Genomic DNA, 24,966 nt, shown 5'->3' with positions numbered 1-24,966 from the left:
ACGCCCCCCCCCCTCCCCGTTCACACGAGCAAAACGTAGGTCATCAGGTAGAGGTGCTCTTCACGGCTGGAGACTCCCGACACAATATGTTGCTTTATGAACATAGTCGTAAGATGATGAAAACGCTTAATAAAACGCTGGGATGTGGCTGTTTGACACAACATGGAAACAGAAGAGATTTTTTTTTCTACCTTTATTTTGTTCATATTGTATTTTATTATAATGAGGAAGATGCTTTTCCCCACATCCTGAATCTGATTACAGCTACAGCTATAGATCTAATTAATAATGAATTAAGTAGTGATGCTCCAATCCTACAGGCTGTTACTCTCTACAAATAACTCGAAAAAGGGTAAATGTGATCTTCAGCAGACTATCGAGGCCGTGCATGTTCCTGTCCGTGTGGAGCTGGACTTGCTGATGGTCTCCAGGCACAGGCAGTGTCTTCAGGCTGTCATTTGGCCTGTGATTGCTGGCGGCCTGTGATGCAACGAGCTAGCTGAAGAATTATTTATTTTTTTCTCAATGAAATCAGGGTTTTTGGAGGATTGTTTTATTGATTATATTTCAGTTTCACATTTCCACAACGTGTCAGGTGCTTTTTTCCACACAGCCTTTTAACCAGTTATTGTCGAATGAATAGATAGTGACAACGGTGATCATGACGTCATCTCCTGGTTGGTAGTTTTTGTCTGAATTTGATGTTAAAATGTCAAAATAATTTGATATTGCAGGCTGCTCTGTGAGAACAGAATTTAGGTGAAAAAGACACCTGCTGATTCTGGAGGATGTATAAGAACATAACAAGATGTAATGAATTAAAGGAAAATTATTCTATGTTTTAACCTTAAACCATAATTGTGGTCATTCTGATTATGAGGGGGGGGGGGGGGTTCAGATGCTGTTTGATGATCTGACTCTTTCTTTGAAGCATACCGACCTTCACTGGTGGGTCTTACAGGGTAAACAGTAAAAATAAAAAAACAGGAACCTGTCGGCTATTTAAAATGGCCGTTTAAAGCCTGACTGGAGCATCCCTACTTGAAAGGCCAATAAATATTTACTGAAAGAAAAACATACTAATGACCTGATACTGTTACTTTTTTTCAAAAAATATCTTTATTTTCGTTAAATAATGTTTTTGCTTTTAACATTTTATCTACTGAATATAACCAGAAGGCAGCTGTACAACCAGCACTGACCAAAGAGGATATATGCATGAACTATGAATGCATGTAGATGAATTTACAGCTATCATGTGTTTTATGTTAGCAGAATAAACAACCAATAAAACAAAGTCTCCTGTATTCATCCTGTATAATATTACGAGGTACTGATAATAAATTCAGATCATCTCTGCTTGTTGGCTGGAAGAGTCTGTGGAGCTCCAGACGGATCATAAAGTGAGAAAGAGAACACAAACTGATTATATAAGATCTGCAGGAGCTGTCTTTCAGCCAAAACTCCCCCAGCTCAACTCAACTTCAAAATAAAAGCTTCCCCTGGGCTGTGTGTGTGTGTGTGTGTGTGTGTGTGTGTGTGTGTGTGTGTTTATGAGAGAGACGAAGAAAGACAGAGTGAGTCCAAAAGGAAGTCTGGAAATGGTTTTGAGTCCCAGAAATATAAAAGCTTGCACAGCAGGCCTTATTCAAAATACACCAGTGACTGTGTGTGTGTGTGTGTGTGTGTGTGTGTGTGTGTGTACCACTATATGTGTGCTGATTGTCTCTTGATTCCAGTCTTGTTCCATTATCCTTTGAATGGAAGACAAAATGACCTCTCTGGCTGCAGTCAGTGGTGTTACTGATCAGCAAACCTCACACATAACAGTGACACCTGTGTGATGATGTCAGTTGTTCCAGCCAATGACCTCGTAGAACAGCGCCTTGAGCAGTCGAGCCTCGTAGGTGACGGTGTTCTTGCCGATGTGAATGCGGATCTCCTCCAGAGGCTGCTCGATGATGGCTGGAACCTCCTTACCGTACGCTACAGGTGAGACAAAGGACTATTTATTACTGATGTCAACTTAAACTGAACAAGACCGAACATGTAAAAAGGTCCGCTAGTGTCTCCTAGAGGCTGAAATGTTCGCAACAACTCACATTATGAAAGGGTTCCTTAGGATTGTGCGATTCTTAAGAGGCTAAAACAGTCTGGCCTAAAGGTGGCAGTAGAGGAAAGGTCACGGGGTCATACAAATCTAAAAGGTCTTTTTGATGTTTCCAGGTAACTCGTTTTAAAATGAGAATCCTGTGAAAGGGATTTAAATATACAACAGATGGCTACATACATGATTTACTGCTAAAAGACTGAGGCTACAGCTAACAGGTCCCAGGTGAGAAGTCATTATCGTCAACAGCTGATCCGTTTGGAAGACATGGAAATAAAGAAACAGCATTGTTGTTGCACTGCAGTGTAGAGTTAGATGGTCCTAGTATGTGCTGCTGATATGCTACATGTACAGCAACTCTTGGCCTTGGAAGTGGTGCTAGGTTACTACTGTAGGAAGTAAGCTAGTTAGCCGATGATGCTATGACTGGATAATTGCTGAACGCTAGAGGGGTCATGTAAAAAGAAATGACTGTTGTCACACTGCTGGTGTACGTTTGTCCTGTAGTGCAGCGGTCCAGCATTTTTACAGGTGTGTGTGTGTGTGTGTGTGTGTGTGTGCTGCTCACCCTCGCAGTGCTCCAGGAACTGAATACACTCCTGTACCACGGTGTCCCTCAGCATGACCATGTGTTTGGACATGTTCTCCAGCAGAGACAGGAAACAGCGTTTGGCATAGAACCATGTGTCTGTCCCCAGCTACACACAAACACACACACACACACACGCACACACACACGATAAGATAAGAAATTCAGGTGTTGCAGCAGCACAAGGACAGAAATAAGTCCAGATAAATACAGAAAGAAAAGAATAAATAATTAGAGCATAAGATAAAAATATAGTCAGCAGGTCTAGTATATGTAAACAGTGTACACCAGAATAATATTTAATATTATGAAGTAATGATACTAAGTGTTTGTGTGCATTAATAAAGAAACTGTAGCTGTCCTGCTTGTGTCTTTGTTTTCTTCATCTCTGAGTTAAAGTTGGTTCAGACTAAACAGGACGGTGCGTGGCAGCGGCTTCTTCCTTCTGTTTGAGGGACTCAGAGTTCAGACATGACGGTCAGGTTGTGAGAAGCTGGCGTGGACTCTGAGGCTCCACAGGCTTCACATTCCTGACCTCCTCCCTGCTTTCACTGTGAATGCGACTCTGCGGCGGTGATTGTTGCGAGGATGAGAGGGGAAACACTCAGGATGACGGCTTGTGCTCTCAGCTGGAGCTTAGTGGACTCAGCTGCAGCCACCGTCTGGTGTTGTGACTGGACCAGATCAAGATCAAAGGTCCCAAAAAGAGCAGCTCAGCCTCAGAGAAGACCCTCAGCGAGAGTCCTGGAGGGCTCAGATGGTTATTTTTGGTTCAGAACTTGACACTTGTCTTTTAAGTTTGACATTTTAATGCTAAACTCAAATCATTCTTGTAGTAGTTGTGTTTATGATCTCCTGTCCATCACTGAATGCTTTCCTTAAAAATATGTGTTGAATGTTATCTGTTATTTAAGGATGACTGCTGGGGGGGGGGGGGGTCTTTCTGAAAGACTTTCTTTCTGACTTTCTGATAACAATTAAAAGGCTGACCTTCTTGTTGTAAGGCTCCAGGCTCTTGATGACACGAGAGATGCCGAAGTCGTAGTTCCCCTTGGCACAGTACAGCGTCCTGAAACAAAAGCACAACTTCAGACATATACATGTTCAACAAGATATTTTAGGGACAAAGCCTGCCTACATTTTTAAGTCCTGTATGTACAACCAGAGGGACGTGATGTGAACAGTGGACTGTATTGTGAGTGCTATGTGTTGTGATGACATACTCTACAACAGGGTGTTGTGGTGAAACTTGCATATCTGAATATCTCTAAATTCATGAAGTTCCTGGAGCAGATTATAAAAAGCTTCACTCACAACCCTCTGCTGCGTAATCAGGCCCTGAGTCTGTTTATCCAGCAGCTGGAACTCACCCAATGACCAGGTTGACGATGCAGAGGTGGAAGACCTTCTTCTCGGGATCGTCGTAGGAGATCTGCTCCTCCTCTTTCTCGATCTTCCTCATCAGCTCTTCAGCCTGTTGGACATGAGGAGGAAACAGGAGAGACAAGACGAAGAAGAATGTCAATGATCACCATACAAAGACACAATATTTACAGGCAAAACATGGAAGTTGACCAGTTTCCAAACTAAATGAGCAGAACAACATCTGTCATCTGATGAGCACAATAAAAGCCCTTTATTGCAGTGTGTAGTATTATCATCAAAGTGTACTTACAGTAAAGTATCAAATGTAGCAGCAGTGGGGCAAGTAGTATTCAGTACTCAGATCCTTTAAGTAAAGTAACACCACACCATAATAATACTCCATTACTAGACCTGAAAGTATTATCAGCAAAATGTACTTAAAGTATGGAAATACTCAAGAAAAGCTCAAATGTGTACTTAAGTACAGTACATGAATAAATGTACTTAGTTACTGTGTTAACCTGTTTGTACAGTACCTCTTCATTCTGGCTGGTCATGATGTAGGACACACACAGGTTGGCCAGGACCACAGCGCTCACATTCAGGATCTACAGTGGAACACACACACACACACACACACACACATTTATTTAACAGTTTGTAAAACATTATTTAACAACTTTAAAAAGCTGCTAACCTTCATTCTTGGCTCATTTCACAGAACATTTCGAGCCAGCACTCAGACCTTCAAGAAACCTTTGTTGACACCCAGATGTGCAAGTTTCCTCAAACTGATTTTGGACTTGTTAAGTCCTTTTAATGCTATTCACATTAGAATATAACTCAAATGTCTTCAATGACTATCATTCACATGAAAGTGACTGTTGAGATTTTAGAAGATACGAGACACAACTGGTGTTATTCCTCATCAGAACAGCAACAAGAAATAGCATTTATTTTAATTTCTAAATTGAATCTAAGTTGGAAAATGAAAATTAGACTGTACTCAGGACCATAACTACACTTGAGACATTTTAAGACTGTTCTCGGTTTATCGTGACTTAATTTTCTGAAATTGGACAAAAGTTGAAATGATATAAGCATCACTGCAAACAAACAATCAAAATAAAAACCCCACACAAAAACTGCAGCAGCAGAAAATCATCAAAACAGTCATGCACAGATGTGAAGACACTGCAGAGGAACCAATACAGAGCTGTTTGGTCTCTGTTTGGATTGTTACCGAGGGTTTGCACTTGCATGGACACTCCTGAATGTTACACTGCTCCACCTGGACAGAAAGGCAAACTGTCAACGTTTAGTCTCGACCTCAGACCTCAGACGGTGCTGATCAGCAGCTTTGCATTTGAGCTTTTGCTTCAAAATATAATAAGATGTCTGACGTACATTTTCTCAATGATAAAGCTGACACTAATATTCTAAGTCTTCCTCCACGCATTTATTTTGTGACCCTCCATCCCGAAGCACTCACGTTATCGTAGTGCTTCTTGACGATGGGCTCGTAGAAGCCGATGGCCTCCTTGTACTTGTTCTGCATGAAGAGCACGTGGGCTACGTTCAGCTTCCAGGTGTCGTCCTCATTACAGACCTCCACCGACTTACGGAAGATCTTCTCCACCATCTGAAAGTTCTCCCGGTTCCAGTAGATCTTGGCCTGGGCCATCAGGACCACGATGTACCTGGGATAAGACCGGACCAATGACACGGGGAGAGTGGAGAGGAAAATGCCTTTCGTTAAAACAGTACGCAGAATATGTAGAGACTATTGGTGTCTCATGATCTAAACGATCGTTCAGCAGCTTCTTTTCAAACTTCCAAGAACACATTATTTCTTCTTCTTCTTCTTCTTCTTCTTCTTCTTCTTCTTCTTCTTCTTCTTCTTCTTCTTTATTGCAGGGCATGAACATTGCTCCATTAGAGATTACAAATCCAAAGGTTTTATTTGTCATGTGCTCATACAGTGAGTACAGTGAGATACAGGGAGGCGTGCAATAAATAACAATAATTAGAACAAACTAAGGATTAGAAAAAGAATATTCAATCATAAAAAATTTAAAATGTTTTAAGTATTAAGTGTACGTTGGCCGGATGTATAGGTGGGCTGTGCAATTTAGTATATAAAATGTAAATTTTAAAATATTGTATTTAATAATATTAAATATCAGCCTCCTAACTATTTTTCCATCTCTTTCAAATGCCTTTAAAAATGCTTTACTTCTCACAACTCACCACTGTTTGTGTATCTGTGTGTGTGTGTGTGTGTGTGTGTGTCCTCACTTCTCCTGCATCAGGTCGTAGTCCTGCAGAGCTTTCTTCTGCACTTCATCGTCTCGAACCAGCCTGGCCTCCTGCACCTTAGAGAAGACCAACAAAAACAACCTTAAGCCAAAACTCTCTGAGCAGCTTCTTTACATTAAAATATTTTATTACATATGGAGAAACTTTCCTGAGAAGTCCACTCTTAGGTATAAAATATGGATTTAACACAATTTCAAAGCTACCTCAGGATGCAGGTCAGTGTTTGAGTTGTCAGATTAAGCTACATTTGCAGCCAATTACAGGATGTTTGATATCCCAAAATGAATAAATGAATAAACACACAGCACAATAAATAATAAATAAGAAAGAAACAAAGAAAACTCCACAAAAGAGCCGAGTGGAAGAGGAGGAAGGAGGTCAACAACCTGCTTGGCCAGCTTGCGTAACTGCTCTGTCAGTTTGCCGTTCATCTCATCAAACTTCCTAAAAGCCTGTGAAATAAACAGACAGCAGGTGAAATAAGCTTATACATGATTTCATTCATGGGGTAACTAAAAAAAACACAAATGCAATGCAATAAACAGATAAGGAGGTATTAGAGCTCCGATGTAATTCTTTGGTAACTTTGACCAGCTTAGTCTAAATGTCACCTATAAAGTTTTACATAAGAACTTCATATGTCAGAGTGCAGATTCAAATAGTTTAAACATGTTTGACCAAATGAAAGTGACTAAAGTCCAAACTGTCCAAAATTCAATATATCTCTGCTTTTTGGGATCTCCAAAGTGCAAGGTTTTATGCAACTTAAACTGAAAGGCTTTACATGATCCATCACTCTGACCGATGGACATCCTCTCAGCTGCAGGAGCTGCACCACCTGTTTTAAAAGCTACATTAATGATTTGTTTGGACACTTGGGGGAAGCTGAACAAGCTGTAAACACAACAGTGACATATCATCACCTTATAAAGTTTTTATGGTGAATCTGTCAGCAAACAGTTGCCTGCTTTACGGTTGAAAACAGCTGCTTAGTACAGCTGGAAAAGAGGTTGATGAGGACGAGGAGACTGAATCATACAGTTAACAATCTGCTGGAAGACGGGCTGGAGATAATTCTCTGTGGGTTTGTAACTATGAGCGACTCCTTTCACGTTACACTGATTTGTTAACATAAAAATATTGATTAATGAGGTTGTAATTATAAATGCTGCCCTAAATGTTTTTCACTTTGTTATCTTTACAGTACCTCCTCTGGGGCTGTCTGGCAGGTCAACAAGGCATCCAGAAACTCATACATGTACTGGAAAGACCAAAAACACGGATCAGACGAAGTTAAGATTAAGTACATCTGCGCAGGCAAACAAGAAAATTAAGGAGGAACAGACACAGAAAAATGCAAAAGACATCTTGCAGTATCTGTGTAACTTACCGGGGAGAGGAACTTGTAGGTGAGATGGGCGTTTTCTGCCAGGACGTCAGCGGCCAGGTCAAAGTACTGAGAGAGAGATTGAATCCAGCAGTGACATTAATACCATTTTAATGAAAGACCCACACTTCTCTGCAGCTCTCTGTGAGCTCTCTGTGTGTTTTTAGCTCTTTCCACTAAGACTCACACCACATGACTCCAAATCCTTTTGAAAACACTGATACTCCCTGCATGGACCCTCACTGGTGTGCCGTATGGTGGAAAATGCTGACACGGTGCCATGCGTCATGTTATTGAAGGAGAACACCACGATAACTTTCTGTATGACGACGACATGAAGACCTGTTCAGTCTAATATCAGTCAGTAAAACAACCCTGGTAGAAACAAGGTTATCACACGGACTTGTTGGTTTATGTAATGGAAAGAAACTTTTCATTTACTCCTCTTTCTTTTGCTGTAAAACTGTATATTAATGTACTATTATTGATGTTAAGCTCACTAGCTCTCTGGAGTCACGAACACTTTTTCACTGACAGTGAAAGCAGATGGTTTGATGGCGTTATCGCCACTTTGACAGATGAAGGTATTTTGTGTGAATGTGGATGTTTTTCAGTCTCAAAACAGTGAAATTGGTGATGACACACACTTTGGAGGAAAAGAACACCATTTTGTCCAACAGCTGCAGGCTGGATGTGAAAGTTCTGTGTAGTAATTAATTACCTACTAGCTTATGAACTTGGAATATGTGATTTCGTGCATTGTGATCAGACAAAATGAATTATTCAGTAAAAATCTAAAACACATGAAATTGTAAAAGAGAAATTCAGGCTGGTCGGGTCGACTACAGCTCACCATCGGCTCTCTGTAGGTAGGTCGCTTGGTTTTCAGCAGTGAATAACATTTATATTCATTTATTCAGTCGGCAGCTGCTTTTATCCAAAGAGACATACAAATGCATGAAAGTGATTTCACAGAGCAGAGGCCTCTGGATTTAACTTTTTACTTTTTAAGTATATTGTTGGAGCCCAGTAAGTTTAGTTTGGGCTCTTCTGTCTACTAAAAATGTCTCCTGGACAGACCTTCATATCTATTAGAGTGTTACTTCACAGGTTTGCTTGTTTATAACCTGTATTGGTCTACAGCAGTCCTTGGCCAGGTTTGGATTCCTCGCTCAAGGATACTTAAAGCCATAGTTGATCCAGTCTGGGGCCCCCCAGGTTCAGGACAGCCTGTTGTGTACCTCGTGTTTGCAGTAGAGCAGCAGCAGGTTTCCGAAGGTGACCGGGGGGAAGGACGGCTGCTGCAGCAGGAAGGCCAGCTTCTCAAAACCCTCTGACGGCTTCGTGTCCATGTTCACCAGAGCCTGGTTGTGGAGAGTTACTGGGTCCAGCTCCTGCCAACACACACACACATCATAATATATAGTATGGGACACACTATGTTTCATGCCTCTGTAAAGCACTACATTCTATATATACACACGGTGCCAGTAGGGGGCACTAGTTGTACACTTCTCTCAGGTTACAGACAGTCATGACTCAGTGGCAGTTACAGCCTGCACCAAGGACAGTGTCCCATCTGTACATTAATTTTAATGAAGCGGCTTCAAGACGATAAAACTATCATCATTACCTCCATGTAAGCCTTCACACCTATGTCTCTATTCTAATATTCTTAATATTCTATTAATCTCTGTTATCTCCAGGCTGTTAGAGGGGCAGGTCCAGGCAGCCTTAATTCAGATTACAGCAGAATAATCACACATAGCCAAGGGGTGTGGAGAATCCAGCTGCACACACACACACACACACACACACACACACACACACACACACACACACACCTCCTCTGATCTGGGTGGCATGTCTGTCAAAGCCTCCTGAGCTCCTTTCACTGCAGGAAATCACATGAAAAGAAAGCAGAAAAGAAAGCAGTTACTTTTAGTCTTTTATATCAGCATTTCTTCTACAGACTTTTCTTATCAGATTGAACAAATTAAATAAAATAGAGTCTTAAAAATGATTATGGAGCAACTCAGTAATCAACACAACATAAAAAGTTATGTTTACATTAAGTGTTTTTCACCAAAACACACTGTGTGTATCCTTGAGGTGTTGAATGTATTGCCTTCTTAATAAAACATTTGTAAAACACTGTATGAATATTTAAAATCCTGCATTGCTTAGATCCATGTTTGCCAGCTAGCAGTCTGCTTCATAGCTCTCACTGTCTAATTCCTGAAACTTTCAGTGTTACGTTTTCACTAACACTTTTCTTTTTAGTTGATGGTGGAGATACAGACAGGAAACATGGGGAGAGAGAGAGAGAGAGAGAGTAATTTAGAAGGAGACGTTGCAGTTATATGGTAAGTCCCTTTACCACTAGGCTACCAGAACGCCCACTTCAACTGCTTTTAAGTTGTACATGTGAGCTCATCCCTACAGCCTCGGTTTGATAATGTGAGGGCTGAGGAAAGGAGGGAGGATAACCCTGCTTTTGAAGATAAAAGGAGGCCCTGCAAGTTCTTCTCCAAGTGATTTTCACCTCTCTCTGTCAGTTTCTCTCTCTGCTCTGTGGAAGTGACCTGGTTTTGGGCTGAATCATTTAACCTGTAGCTGAGTAAGAATAACATGTTATACTAATAACCAATGTTGTTGTGATGATTGATTATTTAAATTTGTATTCTTTTATTTTATTATATTTTCTCCCATCTTTGGTGCTAAGCGCTTATTTTCGTAGTGTGTTTCCACAGGCGTTGCTCTTTTCTCTGAGGTGACTAATGCTACCTTGTTTTTCTTCAGTTCATGTCAAACATAAAATGCATTACTTCCTGTCCACAATCATCTCTCTCTACGTCCTCCTGTTGTTATGTCACGAGGCCACAGAGACACTGAGTGAGGTTCTTACAGTTCTTCAGCTGGTATTCGATGGCAGCTTTGAGGTTGAAGGCTTCGATCAGGGCTGTCTGATGCAGAACCAGCGTGTTGCCCACGCTGTGGACGTCGATGCCCTCAGTCGTCATCCCGACACTCAGCTCTGGCGTGCAGAAAAAACAAACAAAAGACTGTTGTGAGATCAGAACTACAGTATGAGTGGTTGAAACTAGACTGGTTATTTAACTTGGAAAAAGTCAAAATTAAGAATAAACCAGCTTACTATCAACATGTCACAGCTGCATGTAATAAGTAGACTCACAGAGGAATGAGTGTGTAGTCAGGTGAATAAAGTACAGTAGAGCCAACACAGATGGTGGTGGTAGTTCACCGAGAGGAGGTTTTACCTGGATGTTCCCTGATGCCTCGTTCTATGATCTCTCCGATGTATTTGAGGGCCTGAGCGTAGTTCTTCAGGCTGTAGTAACACAGGGCGATGTTGTAGGACAACGCTGACAGAGAGGAGCGGCAGAAGACAAAGAAGCCAAGATGAACTTTAATGGTGCCAGTCGTTTTGAACCCAATCCGAATCTGATAGCCTACTTTCTTTTGATTACTGTAAAAATGTTGCAGTGTATGTTGAGCACGTATGTGAGTGTCCAGCATTATAGTATGACTGTAGTTTACTGTATTTTAGATTAAATTACAGGTGATGTATTTATATGGAAGGTTTGGTGTGTTGAATAGAAATAAACATACAGGACAGAAACAGTAAACTGATGCAGTAAAGAACAAACACAATCCTCATTTTGCCTTGTATGAATGTAGGATTTACTGTAACTGTCATGTAAAGTCAGACTCTAGACTTCATTATCTCTATTTGCAGTAATATAGCAAAGTCAATAAATAAAATTAAAGTTTTCAAAAGTTATTCTTACACTACATCATTTCAAATACTGATTCTGCACATCTTTTCTCATCGCAATTTTATAATTCCTTTTATAATAAAGGAAAGGATCACTGCAAACTCTATTTTGATGAGAATTACTTTTGATGATGACCACTTTATTTTAAGATACAACACTGATTAATTAATTCAGTGATAAACATACAAAATGTCGTAATGCTTTGATAAACTCACAACATAACATGACTACTTAATTTAACAGATGTTTTCTGATTTGCACATTGAAACTCTTGTGAAGATTGAACCAAATGAATTGTAAAATACTGTAAAAGTAAATAGGAAATAATACTGAATCAGTGTACAAGAAAACCACACAAGAGCCAGTGTCACTGAAAGTGTATTCGTGTGTGTGTGTGTGTGTGTGTGTGTGTGTGTGTGTGTGTGTGTGTGTGTCTTTGGATGATTACCTGGCACGTATCCCAGCACTTGCATGGCAGACGTGAACTTCTTGCAGGCCTCCTCATACTTGCCGTCCTGGTAAAGCAAACAGCCCATATTGTAGATGTAGTCTGGGTCGTCCTGGGGTAGCTGCTCCAACATTGACTGCGCACACACACACACACACACACATACACACACACACACACACACACACACACACGGTTATATTGATTATAATGATTCAAACTGCCACCATATTGAACAGAAATTGTATAATTTGTATGTATAACAGATAATGTGAGGGAGCTCATCACCTTGGCGGCGGAGTAATCTTCCTCACAATATTTGATACAGGCTTGCAGCTTGACCATCTGTGCCAGAGAGAGAGAGAGACAGAGAGAGAGACAGACAGACAGAGAGAGAGAGAGAGAGAGACAGAGAGAGAGAGAGAGACAGAGAGAGACAGAGAGAGAGAGACACACAGAGAGAGAGAGAGAGAGAGACACACAGAGAGAGAGAGACAGACAGACAGAGAGAGAGAGACAGAGAGAGAGACAGAGAGAGAGAGAGAGAGAGACAGAGAGAGAGAGACAGAGATATAATAAGGTGGACCCCGGGACCCAAACACTTTCATTTCCCTACAAAACAATGCAGTGAGTCTAAGTGGAGCGGCTGAAAAGTTCACATTTTGGAGGTTTTCATGTCATCATGCTTGTCTAACCCAGTGGTGTGTGTGTGTGTGTGTGTGTGTGTTGTACCTTGGCGTGACTGCTGGGGTTGTCGAGCACGAAGGAGGCCTTTGTGGCCTCAGGATAAGCACCAGCTTTGTACAGGGACTGGGCGTAGTACACCTTGTACTCCTCCACCTCCGGGTGCAGCTGGGTGAGCAGCTCATAGCACTCTGCAGCGTTGGTGAAATCCTGGATGTGATAGTAGCAGTAACCCAGCAGAGATAGCGCTGCCCTTGACTGGGACAGAACAGAGAGTTAAACTGTCGGACATTTGTAATGTTTATAACATAAAGACCTGTTGTACGGATAAACAGAAACACCAATTTAACCCTTTCCAAAGTAACTGAGACACAATGAAATATAAATCAGGGTGTCTGCAGTTTTCACAGCACTAAATGTACTAATTTCTTAAACTCATAATTTCCCAAAGCCAAACGTGACATCTTCAAATTGCTTTGTTGCTTTTTTTGTTTCAGTTCAAAACTGTAAACTTTAAGATACATAAAATTTACAGCACAAGAAAAAAGATAGACAGAAAAATAATCTGCTATAACTATTTTGATAATTGATTAATCATCATTTTCCAACTAACATTAGTGAAACAAATGCTACAGTTTTTCAGGTTCCTGCTTCTCAGATAAGGATTTGCTGCTTGTTTTTTGTCAAGTATCATAGTAAACTGAAAAGCTTTGGGACATTTGAAGACGTCACCTTGGGCTCTGGGAAGTTGTGACTGAAAAAATAACTGAAACATTAATAGACTATCAAAATAGTTGCTGATTAATTTTCTGTCAATCGACTAATCGATTAATTGACTAATCACATCAGCTCTAGTTCATAATTTCAATGCTTTTAATTAAAATTCAAGACAATTCAATTACTTCTTAGGCCCAAATATTTGTAAAACAACATCTGTAAAAGACTTTCAGACATCTCAAAAACATATACTCCAAACTCTATATCTATCTTTTACAAATGAACAATACTTTTCCACACTTACCTTCGTGTGTTTTTGAAGTTGGCCGTTTAGGATGTGAATTGCTTCCACATACTGGCCGTCTTTAATCTAAAAAACAGATGAGAATTAACTGTGTTGGTTTTTACACTGCGTGTCTATTAAACGCTGTTAGCACTAACGCTATCTAACAACAAGGGAAACGCTACTGGCTCCAGCTGGATGAAGCTTTATGCTAAGCTGTGTCTAACGTTACTGGAAAATTCAACAAGCAACAGTGTAATGTTATGCTGAACTGCAGCACTGATAACGTTAACAATAACGTTATTTGACAGAAACAAGATATGCGACGACATTACAAATGTTGAACTTTTATCAAATTACTTTGTAGTTGTGTTAGTTAAATATATGCTGAATTTACCACAACGCTCTCACAATTCCGGAGAGGTGTTGTGAATTGAATGTTTGTTTGACAGTAAGCAGAACACATTAAATTAAACGATTTTTGAATGGAGTTTCGCTCAGCGTTAACTGTTGTATCGACGCTAGCTTATGCAGCTAACCTCAACTACAACAATAATATTCTCACCAGTTTGTAGATTGTAGCCGTGTACTCCCCGTCTTTTATAGCTGCCATGGCTTCAAACGAGTACTTTTAACGACAACAAATGACTTGAAACGTTGTGTATTCCCAAACTCTTAAATATAGCATCAAGCTAGCTTCTGTTTAGGGGATGGACGGAGCGTATAGGAGCTGTTACTTAGCAACGGAACAGACCGGAAACGGGGAACTTGACAGACGTGTGTAACAGCCAATCATCTATGATCTTTATGTATCCGTTGAAGAGAGAAATTAAACCACCAACTACTTTATCTAGCATCATGTTCTTTCTTTCTTTCTTTTCAGGTTATGTATTTGGTGTTGCATGTTAAATAATACTAAATAGATAAGCTACTATAAAATAGATAATTGTATAGGCCTAAAAAGACTACAAACAAAATATATAAATAAATAACAAAACAAAGGTCTTGAAAAGACAAACGTGACAGAGCCAGTGATATTATTGGTGGTTGGTTTATAAAATAAATCGTTGTGGAAAATGAACATATGGCTGAATTTATAAATACAAATGTAAAAATTACATTAAAGTAAAAGTAAAAACTACTGGAAAGACATATAAATAAGTGACTGGTCTGTGCTTTTTTAGGCTCTTAGCAGTTCATTGTGTGTCTACTGAGCCAGCCTGGCAGGCAACAAAGAAATCCATCCTGTAAAATGAAATATGACATGTTAATAAGACATTGAGATAGTTTTCTTAATGTATGAAAGTGGCATTATGAAATAAAATGATCAATGGTAAAGCATTTTGAAATAAAACTGAAAGAAGATGTTATTGTGAAAGCAAGCAGAATTAAATAATATGTAATAGAATTACTTCACAATTTTGTGGTTATACTGTATATTTTGTATTTATTCATATAATCATAATGTCGTCTTTCTTTCTTTCTTTCTTTCTTTCTTTTAGAAAGAAGCACAGAGCACAAGCACAGACTGGTAAAATCTAAAATCCACCAATGATCTCATATTTGAAGGATCCAGGATGTGATTTCATCCAAGGGTCACAGAAAAGAATAACACACATGCAAACACACACACACACACACACACACACACACACACACACACACACACACACACACACTCAAACAGTGGTCAAAACAGAAGAAACCAACCAAGCTGCTGGAGCTTCGCCTTAAACCTAAACCACACTGTACTGACCACTGGGCCTCCATAATGATGGGGAAAGGGTAGATCCTGTGTGTGTATGTGTGTGTGTGTGTGTGTGTGTGTGTGTGTGTGTTTGAAAGTGAGAGTGTGAGGTGTTTTTTTTGTCTGTATATGCATGTGGATGCATGCTTGTGTGCAGCAGGGTGTGTGTTCTCTCTCTCTCTTCCTGCACTTCTTGCATGCCTGTCTCTGCCTTCTGTTGGGACTATTGGGAAGCTTTGCAGTCGAGGAGCTTAAACAACAGGTATACACTATTATTACACAGGTATGTGCAGAGAACAGGATTTTATTTACATATTGGCACCTTTACTTTACTTTTTTTAAAAGTGAATTTCAGGCTTGTCGTCCAAGATGCTTTGTTTTGATCGTCACCAAAACAAACAAAGATTAGATGGTTATGAAATAAAATCTCAAATAGCTGAAGTGAAAAATACTTTTTCTCTAAGAACTGTTGCTGCTTTGAAAGGAAATATGACTATTCATGCTGCATAAAAGCATGAGCATTATAAGTGTAATGCATGCTTGAGATGAAACTGAATGGGACTCTTTATTAATGGTGAGCATGAATTTGAATAAGGCATCTGCCGTTTAAATATTGAATGACTCTGGGAAATTCTTCCATTTGCCTTCTTTCACCGCAGGGCCAAGCGTATTTCATGGTTGCCAGATTGAGCCTGGTTAGAGCTGATGAGATTTTGGTTGCTGCAGATCCTTTAGAGAAGGCAATGCAGAGGAGAAATATGTATGTGGTCTCATTGTGATTGTTATGTGTGTGCTCATACCTGCAGGGACAGTAGGTCTTTGTGTGTGTTTCAATTAATTAAATTAGGAGATGTTTGATTCTGCAGATATCAACAAACATTCTGCATTAAGTGATGATAAATGATCTAACTGTTTCTGATATATCTTAGGCACATGCTGTTAAAGGATGGCAATTCTGTATTTTTCATTTAGTCAACAAATCCTATGAAAAGACCAAAACCAACAACATGTTAGTCAGTCTCTTAATACTTCTGGGTCTCTCAGCTCACAGCCCATCTTTAAAAACACCTCACAAATATATAGTTTCATGTTTAAAATGGCTAAGCTGCTCGCTGTAGTTTTTATCAAACAAGGAAATAGTGCATTTGTTGGGGACTATTTTCAGCAGCGGATGAATCCACATGTGGTGCTCTAGTGAGTATTTGGGGCAGCAGAACGGTGTGTGTGGGACTGAGTCAAGATGAACTACAGTGTGTGTGTGTGTTCATGGTGATGAAGGAACACGTTACCCAGGGACACAGTGAGGTTCACTGATGAGTTTTTAACAGTTTAATAGTAGGATGAGGATATATCAGGCTGTGATACACACACAATACGAGATACATTCATTGCACATGAGATTTGTTGAAGTAAAAGTAAGTAAGTAAAATACAGAATATTACCAGATTTACCCTTTAAGTGATAGTAAGAGATTAAAGTCAGCAGACTGTAGTGATATACAGTGTTTTTTTCATTACAGGGCCTGAACATTTACATAATTGTAATATATATAATACTGCCAAATCTTCTGGAACTTTGAATCTATGTATATATATTTAGATGAAAATGGAGGGTTTGGATCATTCTAATCATACAGATGAACAAAAGAGAAGTATGGATGTTTTTGCCTTCTTGACTTTTTGGAATCCATCCAAACTTTAATGGCAGAAGTCTGAAGAGAGATTACATTCAGTTCCTAGCTGTCCAAGATGACCAACTGTATAGTCTACGAGAGCCTCTGTGTATTATTGTAGGTAGGTGTGAGATTTTGTATGTGTGTGAATCACTGGAACAAATATGAGGTTACTGAGGTAGGTTGTACTCGGCATGTCTCTGCAGCTCTCCCTCCAGTTTCCCAAGTCGCTCTGTCAGTTCAGTTTTGTCTATCAGCCCTCTGACTGCTGCTCGGACTCATTCCTTAATGTGAGCTGACTGAAGGAGCTGAGAGTTCAGCCTCAGGGCTTCTTCTCCTGTTCCACCCTCCGACACGCCTGGAAGACTTAGAAGTTTGTACTCTGAAAAGTTAGATTTCCTTTTTCTCTCCTTTATTAGGAGTGAGAGCCACAGTGGTAGCAAGGCCATACAAGGTTTAACACAGTGCTGAGGAGTAGTGTAATCCCTGCAGCATGCTGACTCAGGCTGTACGGAACAATATTTATAGACTAAAATAAAGACTGACAGAGGATATCATTCACTTCAGGCACAGAAGAGGAGACTTCATGAAGAAAAAGGAGCTTGGATACATGATTTAATTATATTAAAGTATTAATAAAGTGCAAATAAACATATATATACACATATACTCACGGTGCTTCTGAGTTGTTTGACTTGATGAAGGCAGAGACATTAGTGCTACTGTTGAATTACTACAGTGACGACTTTGGACTCAGTCTTCATTAAACAAATGGTGGCAATTATATCTGAAATCAATCGATCAGTCAGTAAAATCTATTTTTACATAGAACAGTTAATGCAAGCTGTAAATCAAAGCGCTCAACAAAAAATAAGCTCTTAAAAAAGAGTGTCCGCCTGTACAGTTTCCCCCCCGGGATCAATAAAGTATTTCTGATTCTGATTCTGATTCTGATGCAACTTTGAAGTTGACGAATAAACAAAGGGGAAGTTTAGTTTAGCACATTTCACCATCAAGGAAATTTTAAATGCTTTACATAAGACATATAAAGGTATGAAGTCAAGACATATATGAAACACAAGAGGATATAAAAAGAAACATCTAAATAGGAATTAAAAGTAGAACACCAAACAACAAAAAAGGGAGATTAAAAGACAAGTTAAAATTTCTTTAAGAAAGGGGTCACCATAGTAGTCTTGAACCTGCATTAGCCTGCAGTTACTTATTTTACACATTCAGCAGACACAGAGCAACAGTCATTTCGTGTCGTGTATGTGTTCACTGATGAACACCAATATTATTGTATATATACTCTCCTTTTAGCTCCAGTTTGGTCTCCACCAACTCCTGAGAAACATATCTGACTCTTTAGCCTCTAAACGTTCCACTCTCTTCACCAGCTGGTCTCTAACTGTGTCTGTCTGCTGCAGGTAGTGTACAGTGGGTTTGTCAGAGCTTGTTTGCTGAAAACAAATGCCTGCTGTCGCTGGAAATGACCCTGATGAGAGCCGAGCGAGCAAATGAAAAAGCAGCAGGCCACAAAACCAAAACAATGAGCTGAAAGATGCGGAAATGCTCCTTTAACTGATGCTGGAAATGAATCTGTGCCATCGAGAGAGTCCATCACTAGCGTAGCATCCATTTTCTCCCCCCAGGTGCTGGTCTGATCATGGCTCCCAAACTGAGCGTGCTGCTGCTCTTACTGGCTGTTGCCACGGTAACGGTTCTGGCCCAGAGGCGACGTCCGACGTCGACGACCACCGACGAGTGGAACTACAGGGATGGCTGTGAGCACCCAGATTACTCTCTGTTTATTCTGGGTCAAAGGTCAAATTCAGGGCTCATCATGACGATGTCAAAGCTAGAGGTGAAAGATCACGCTGCAACCTCGCTGCTCGGAGCAAACCTGTCCGTGAATGTGTGAACGCCTCTTTGTTTCGGTTTCAAGTTTTATTGGTCGCTTCGGGCAGATGTAGGCAAACAGGAAAAGGTGAAGACCAGCGATGCGACTGACAGAGCTAAGCTAGCAGTTTCCCCCTGCCTCGAGTCTTTGAGGCTAAACGTCACGTGATCAAGAAGATCCAACTGCAGACCTCATGTTTGGTCTTCGAGTCAATGGGAAGGGCATTCAAAGGGCATTAGTATTAACATAATGTTTCCCATGTAACCAATATAGCTAAATATTCTTTCTAGTTGTAAGTTTGTGCAGCTCACACACTCTTTCATTACCAGTTCCAGTGCAGCTGACCAGTAGAGCAACTCTTTAAATGACCATATGACCAGTAGCTCTTTATCTTTAAACTCTCTTTCAGTGAGATGAAAACATGAATTCAGTATTACCTATGGGAATTATGAGCCTCTATTGTGCCTTGGGATATAACTATGGATTATATCATTTGTATTATTTGTGCCTGCGTTGTAATTGTGATTTTCTGTCCCAGCTGAGAGGGTGAACATGCGCGGCGTGGCCAACCTGACACAGGTTCTGGACAACTGGAGGTTCGACATCCTGAACCAGATGAGAGGACTTCTGCAGAACGACCACCAGTCTCTCCTGCCCGACTACGCCAGGTATAGAAGGAGAGGGAGGGCAAGAAAGGACTTGAGTTTGACCTGTGTCAGAGATTATTAGTGGGATAAAACAATGAGCTGTACATTTATTTCAAAATACACCAGGTCAGGATTCAACGTTCATTCTTGATCTTGGAACCACCAAAATAATCTCACCACGAGATCCACTTAGTAGCCGTTCTGGAGCTTTCAATCACATCACATAATCTTTATCAGCAGATTGTCGTGGAATTGTAGCTTGATTTCCTTTTTCTCCTCTGGGACTAAACAGCCAGACGGTAACCTGGTTGCCATGTTGCAGCTCACAGATGTAATTTTGGTTTTGGATGTTTTTTTGTCTCTCTGCTGTTGAAAAGATCAGTGAAGTTTGGCCGAGACGTTCGCAGAAAGGTTTGACCCATGAGGGTTTCCTAACTAGAATCGGTCCAGAAGATCACATCTTTTAGACTTTTATTAAATACAACTCTAGTAAGAAGTCTAAGTATAATTTATAACATAAAACAGTTCATTGGTGCACATTAATGCAATATTCAATCTGATTGATGTTTTTCATTACAGCATTACAACTCATTACAGAATTATAATTTAAAATTGGGGCAGACTATGAAGCAGAAACAGAAAAGTTTAAGCTGAGAACATCTCTTACACATGGCTACTCCAGTGCTGTTTCTGTAACTGCTGGACCATAATGATGTCTCGGCCTCTAAACTGTGGCCAGATGGAAACACCAGACTTCCTTGTGGAAAACTCCAGCCTGTTTCTTTCACACTGCAGAACAGCACGTTTCTATTTTGACTTTAAATTGCAGTTTCAGCTGCAGTTTCTTATGACGGCATCGGCCGCAGAGTGTACCCAACAAACTCCTGACTTTATTTTCAGCCTGAAGGATAAACCAAATTCCTGTGGGGACTCTCAACACCCAGACTGTTTTATTTCACTCATGTGGAATAGTCTGCTTCTTCAAAACACACAGGAGGACAAGGACGTGTGCTCTATCAATTATGACAAAAGTTACTGAACTAAACTCAGCTGTCTTCTTTACCAGAGTGTCTCTTCTTAACATTTCTCCTCCATCTAATGCCTCTTCATACAGTCCTCCACATTTTGTGACATTAAATCGGTACTGAAAATGTCAAGTTGAATCAATAGAACTAAAATATTTTACTTTTAAAACCGTCTATCTGAATTTATGTGGTTTGAATTTGCCTGTTTAAAATTTCCAGAAGGGAAGTTGTGCAGTTCAGAGGTTCAGATGAGTGAAGTGGTGAACCCACCCACAAAATAAATAAATAAGAATAAGGTTTCCGAGCCTGGTGGCCTCATGAAACCAGCCCTCACCAGACGAACCAACTGCTCTCTGTTTCCTGTTCAGGATCCAGCCGCTGTCTGAGGCCTTAGACGACCTCTACAAGGAGTTCAACGCCCTCAAAGCTCACCTGGGCGACCTGACCGAGAAGTTCTCCGCCATAGAAACCTTCATCGACGAGGTCAAGGCCAACAACGCCAACGCCGGCCCGGCCCCTGGTCCGGCTCCGGCCCCCGTCCCCAGACAGGCCGGGAGGAGGATGATAAAGAAGAAGGCCACCGCTTCGTCCTAACCAGCCAACGTTGTGCTTCTTACATCCTGACGTTTGCTTCTTCTCGTCTTATCTGCTGGTGCTGGCACTCTGAAGCTAATCCTCCTGTAATTTTATAATTATCATGTTCTTTATAATCAATTTCTTTCACCAAGGCGCTCTCCATTTAAAACACACACACACAAAAATCTAAAATAATGGCAGTCTGAATGAAAAGATGTCAGTGTGGAAAAAAAACACTTAACAATAAACACAATAAACATTATATAAAAAGAGAACTGCACTGATACTCCTGTTACAGGTTTCTAATTAATGTAATTGGTGTACACACACAGGTCAAATATATAAATATTCGTATTTAGTGGATACATTTCACTCAGAATTCAGACGTGCAAATAAAATGGATGAACTATGTAGTGATGTTGGACACAGCTGATTTTGAACGTTTTTCGATTCCTGGTTGTTGTTGTTGTTGTTGTTGAAGCGTCTGGCGAATTCAACTCCACATGCTGGTGAGAAAACGCTTGTTCTGTTTGTTCTGAACGCTTTTTGGACAAACGTGTCTGTTGGTTTGGGTTTTACTGCTGCATTATATGAGCTCCAAATAAACTCACTTGTTGCATTCATTCATTACTTCAGTTATTGTTTCTTCCAGATGGTTAATGATGCCAACATGTTTCAGATTTCCTCTGTAAGATGAAGTGTGTTTAGAAGAATCCTGCACATTCCTTGTTGACATACTGTATAATGGAGAGTGTTATTGGTAATGTAAAGCTTCTTAACTCGAGTTTGTTTAGATCGTTTTACAGCAGTGAAGCTATCACATGTGGTCCGGTCAGTATTGTCCAACAACTGCTGGCCAGATTGCCGCGACATTTGTTATTCCTGGTCTTTAGAAAATGAATCTGAATGACTTTAGTGAGCCCAAGATGTTTCCTCTCCCGCAGGTCAAACTTTAGCGCCACTGCTGCTAAAAAAAAAGTTAAATAATGAGTATAATGTTTGTATTCTTATCTAGTGGACGCTGGCCTGGCTTTAGATCATAAGTTCAGCTCTACTCCGTACAGATTTAACCAAGGTATTTAGGGTATATGGTGCTAATATGATCTCTTATTCATTTGATTTATTAATAATCAGGGCCGGTATGAATAATGCTGCTGTCAGTAAAATGTTGGTGTTAAATTAAGGAATATTTATCTTATTCTTAGAAATAAGAATAATGCATAAACTTGGTCTAAACTCCCAAATTATTTAAGAGGATGCCAGAGATCTCCTCCGGCTGTTAGGAGGCGGCAGCAGTGACACACTTTCCTGATTTTGGAAATGTGTGATGATGAGTCAAAAGATAGGAGCTTCGTCCCAATATACCCAAACTACGTGTACGTCATTAAAAAAGTTCACGATGGATTCGACGTCAACACAATCAAATGTTCATGTTAGTGTGACTCTTCCTCATGTTAACATTAACCACATCTACATCAATTATTAACGTGTGCAATGATTATATTAGCTGAGCTCTGAAAGGGTCTGAACGAAACACTGAAATGGCAAATTATGTAAACTTTTTATGGATACGTTTCATTTCTAGGTCGACTTCTGCGTCTGTTGGAAAGAATTTAATCATTTGACACAAACTAATAGAAGCTTAAAATGGTTTATATCTCCTTCTTTAACTTATTTAAGATTTTAGTGAATAATATCCCCGTTTATAACAATAGGGTAAATATCTTAAACATCTACCTTTCCTCCTGCATGTTTTGTTGAAGCTTTATAATGTTGGATACAGTAATGTCACGTCGCCTATGGAGGCCTGTTATTGGCTGTTTGAAGAAGGGCATTTTGGGCAGAGGTTTAATTTGCCTTAAAATGATACTGGAAAATATAATGTTTAGTGGAAGAGGTTACGTTGAATTGGGACCTGTCATGTGATCACTACAGTCATGTGATGCAGGGAAGACGTATTGTTTGAGTACTCCAGTGTGAACAGTCTGCTGGTAACGGCATACTTAATACTTAGTATGCCGTACATACTGACTGTTTCAAGGAGTTTTATATCCCGATGAGAAACCATTTTGACAGAATAAGTAAAGAACTAAATGGATATTGTGGCCTAAAAGTTGTTTAGTATAAAGATCCATGAGTATGAAATATAATCTGCCAAAGACTTGAATTCAAAATATACAGCCAACAAAAAAGTCAAAGCAAACTCAACTGTATCTGGGTCTCTGAGCTGTGACCCAATTTGTATACATCAGAGCCACTGAGAGAAATATCAGTAATCCCATATACTGTAACATACTGTGTGTAATCTGTCGCTGCTCTCAATTCTGACTCAGTGCCGGAGATGAGGAGGGACAGATCCCACAGAGAGGCAGCAGAGGAGGGGAAACGGGGTTACAGAGGGTTACAGGAGTCAAACCTGTGGTGCACATCAAGTCTGTCAACACAGACTATGATCATTAAATCATAACAATCGACAACAAGGCTGAGCTGAAACATGACGTGACAAAAAGTGCATTTTGTTAAAAATACTTCTGTACTTCTACTTCAGTGAAACAATCAATTCTTGTACTGTTAATGTATTTTATATTGAGGCATTCGTAATCTTACTTAAGTAAACGATCTCAGTACTTTACTCTCCCTCCCACATGTACAGTAATTACACTGTTTTACATTACAGGTAAGATATGGGACAATATAAGCAAAACTACGTATATTATATTTATATTATAAGTATCTGAAAACAACAATAACAATGAGCTAAAAGATGCTAAAACGCTCCTTCAGCTGAGGGAAACCACAGAGTCAGCTGATGATTGTCACTATGAGTGACGCCTTTCACATTAAACACAAGTGGCAATTCCTATTAAAAACTTTAACAAATACACAAAAAACACAAATACAAAAAAACTATATAAACTTGCTGATGTAACTCTACATGTCTATTATGTTCTTGTTGATTTGTTCATCATTAACAGTCAGTATGTCACTGATTATCAGCAGACAAATCATGCATCTACTCTAACGCACAGAAAATACTGTGTACTGCAGTAGTAGTAATACTGCATTTATCCAATTACTTCAGACAAAAATGAGCACATTTAATCCCAGCAGATCAGAAGTCACAGAAGACAGTCGTGATGTTTTGAGTTTCATGTTTCTGAAAGTGAAGTTTGTGATGTTTTCATTGATGTTTGTGCGACGGCTCGACACTGAACCATGAACTCCAGATTCTCTCGGTTCATTGACAAACTGACTGTACAGTAAATCATGTGATGAATACAACATGAAGGCAGGTGGTGGAAAGAAAAACCCAGACCAGGACTCACTTTCGTGCTATAATTCACCATCACACAGTGTTATTGGTTTGCCTCACTTCACCAGTTCATGAGTGGATTCACCCGCTGCAGCTCTTCAACTGTCCTCACATTTCTGTGTCAAAGGGGAACTCGGATCAATAACACATTTCATGCTTTCTGGTGTCAGCGACACGCTGCACTGGTGGCGATATGACCGAAGAAGAGCCACTCTGCTTTTTGAAACTTTAATGTCTCGAATCTCTGATCGTGCTGCTGAGATATCGATGGTGATAAAATATGATTTTCTGATTTTCTGAAGCTGATTAAACTCGTTTTCTTCTTGTTTTCATCCCACACAAACCATAAAAACATCGTGTCATTTTTCTCTACTTGTTCTC

The 24,966-nt window shown here is 40.0% G+C and overlaps 2 protein-coding genes across 3 annotated transcripts; one reads left to right on the top strand and one right to left on the bottom strand.

Annotated features, from left to right (window-relative positions):
* Positions 1 to 1,849: 1,849 nt before the first annotated feature.
* Positions 1,850 to 14,315, bottom strand: ift70 (intraflagellar transport 70). Its single transcript, XM_070923555.1, has 19 exons — positions 14,268 to 14,315; positions 13,724 to 13,789; positions 12,751 to 12,960; positions 12,307 to 12,363; positions 12,019 to 12,154; positions 11,052 to 11,156; positions 10,679 to 10,807; positions 9,615 to 9,664; positions 9,012 to 9,164; positions 7,774 to 7,839; positions 7,591 to 7,644; positions 6,770 to 6,835; positions 6,363 to 6,439; positions 5,557 to 5,764; positions 4,601 to 4,672; positions 4,070 to 4,173; positions 3,690 to 3,768; positions 2,679 to 2,808; positions 1,850 to 1,986 (listed from the first exon to the last, which is right to left on the bottom strand). The coding sequence occupies exons 1-19, from the start codon at positions 14,313 to 14,315 to the stop codon at positions 1,850 to 1,852; spliced, it is 1,947 nt and encodes a 648-aa protein (XP_070779656.1).
* A 1,297-nt stretch (positions 14,316 to 15,612) lies between these two features.
* On the top strand, positions 15,613 to 21,895 carry LOC139300433 (uncharacterized). 2 transcript variants are annotated; one of them, XM_070923539.1, is made up of 4 exons: positions 15,613 to 15,732; positions 18,777 to 18,908; positions 19,563 to 19,692; positions 21,065 to 21,895. In XM_070923539.1, exons 2-4 carry the CDS (start codon positions 18,791 to 18,793, stop codon positions 21,288 to 21,290), a joined length of 474 nt encoding a protein of 157 aa, XP_070779640.1. In that variant the 5' UTR covers positions 15,613 to 15,732; positions 18,777 to 18,790; the 3' UTR covers positions 21,291 to 21,895. The 2 variants fall into 2 exon arrangements, with proteins under 2 accessions (XP_070779640.1, XP_070779641.1); XM_070923540.1 differs by having other exon boundaries at positions 15,649 to 15,711.
* Positions 21,896 to 24,966: the final 3,071 nt, after the last annotated feature.

This window comes from Enoplosus armatus, chromosome 17 (assembly GCF_043641665.1).
Source record: "Enoplosus armatus isolate fEnoArm2 chromosome 17, fEnoArm2.hap1, whole genome shotgun sequence".
In the NCBI taxonomy this organism is placed as follows: Eukaryota; Metazoa; Chordata; class Actinopteri; order Centrarchiformes; family Enoplosidae; genus Enoplosus; species Enoplosus armatus.
Note: the sequence above shows the minus strand (reverse complement) of the source record. Positions and strands in the feature narration are given on the sequence as shown.

What these genes read in the sequence shown, in the direction of transcription:
- LOC139300433 (XM_070923539.1), top strand. Translation starts at nt 18,791, where the DNA reads ATGGCTCCCAAACTGAGCGTGCTGCTGCTCTTACTGGCTGTTGCCACG. An exon ending in GTGGAACTACAGGGATGGCT is followed by an intron (nt 18,909 to 19,562) that starts GTGAGCACCCAG and finishes TTTCTGTCCCAG; the next exon opens with CTGAGAGGGTGAACATGCGC. An exon ending in CTCCTGCCCGACTACGCCAG is followed by an intron (nt 19,693 to 21,064) that starts GTATAGAAGGAG and finishes TTTCCTGTTCAG; the next exon opens with GATCCAGCCGCTGTCTGAGG.
- ift70 (XM_070923555.1), bottom strand. Translation starts at nt 14,315, where the DNA reads ATGGCAGCTATAAAAGACGGGGAGTACACGGCTACAATCTACAAACTG. An exon ending in AACTTCAAAAACACACGAAG is followed by an intron (nt 12,961 to 13,723) that starts GTAAGTGTGGAA and finishes GTTCTGTCCCAG; the next exon opens with TCAAGGGCAGCGCTATCTCT. An exon ending in CCTACAAGTTCCTCTCCCCG is followed by an intron (nt 7,645 to 7,773) that starts GTAAGTTACACA and finishes TGGTCTTTCCAG; the next exon opens with TACATGTATGAGTTTCTGGA.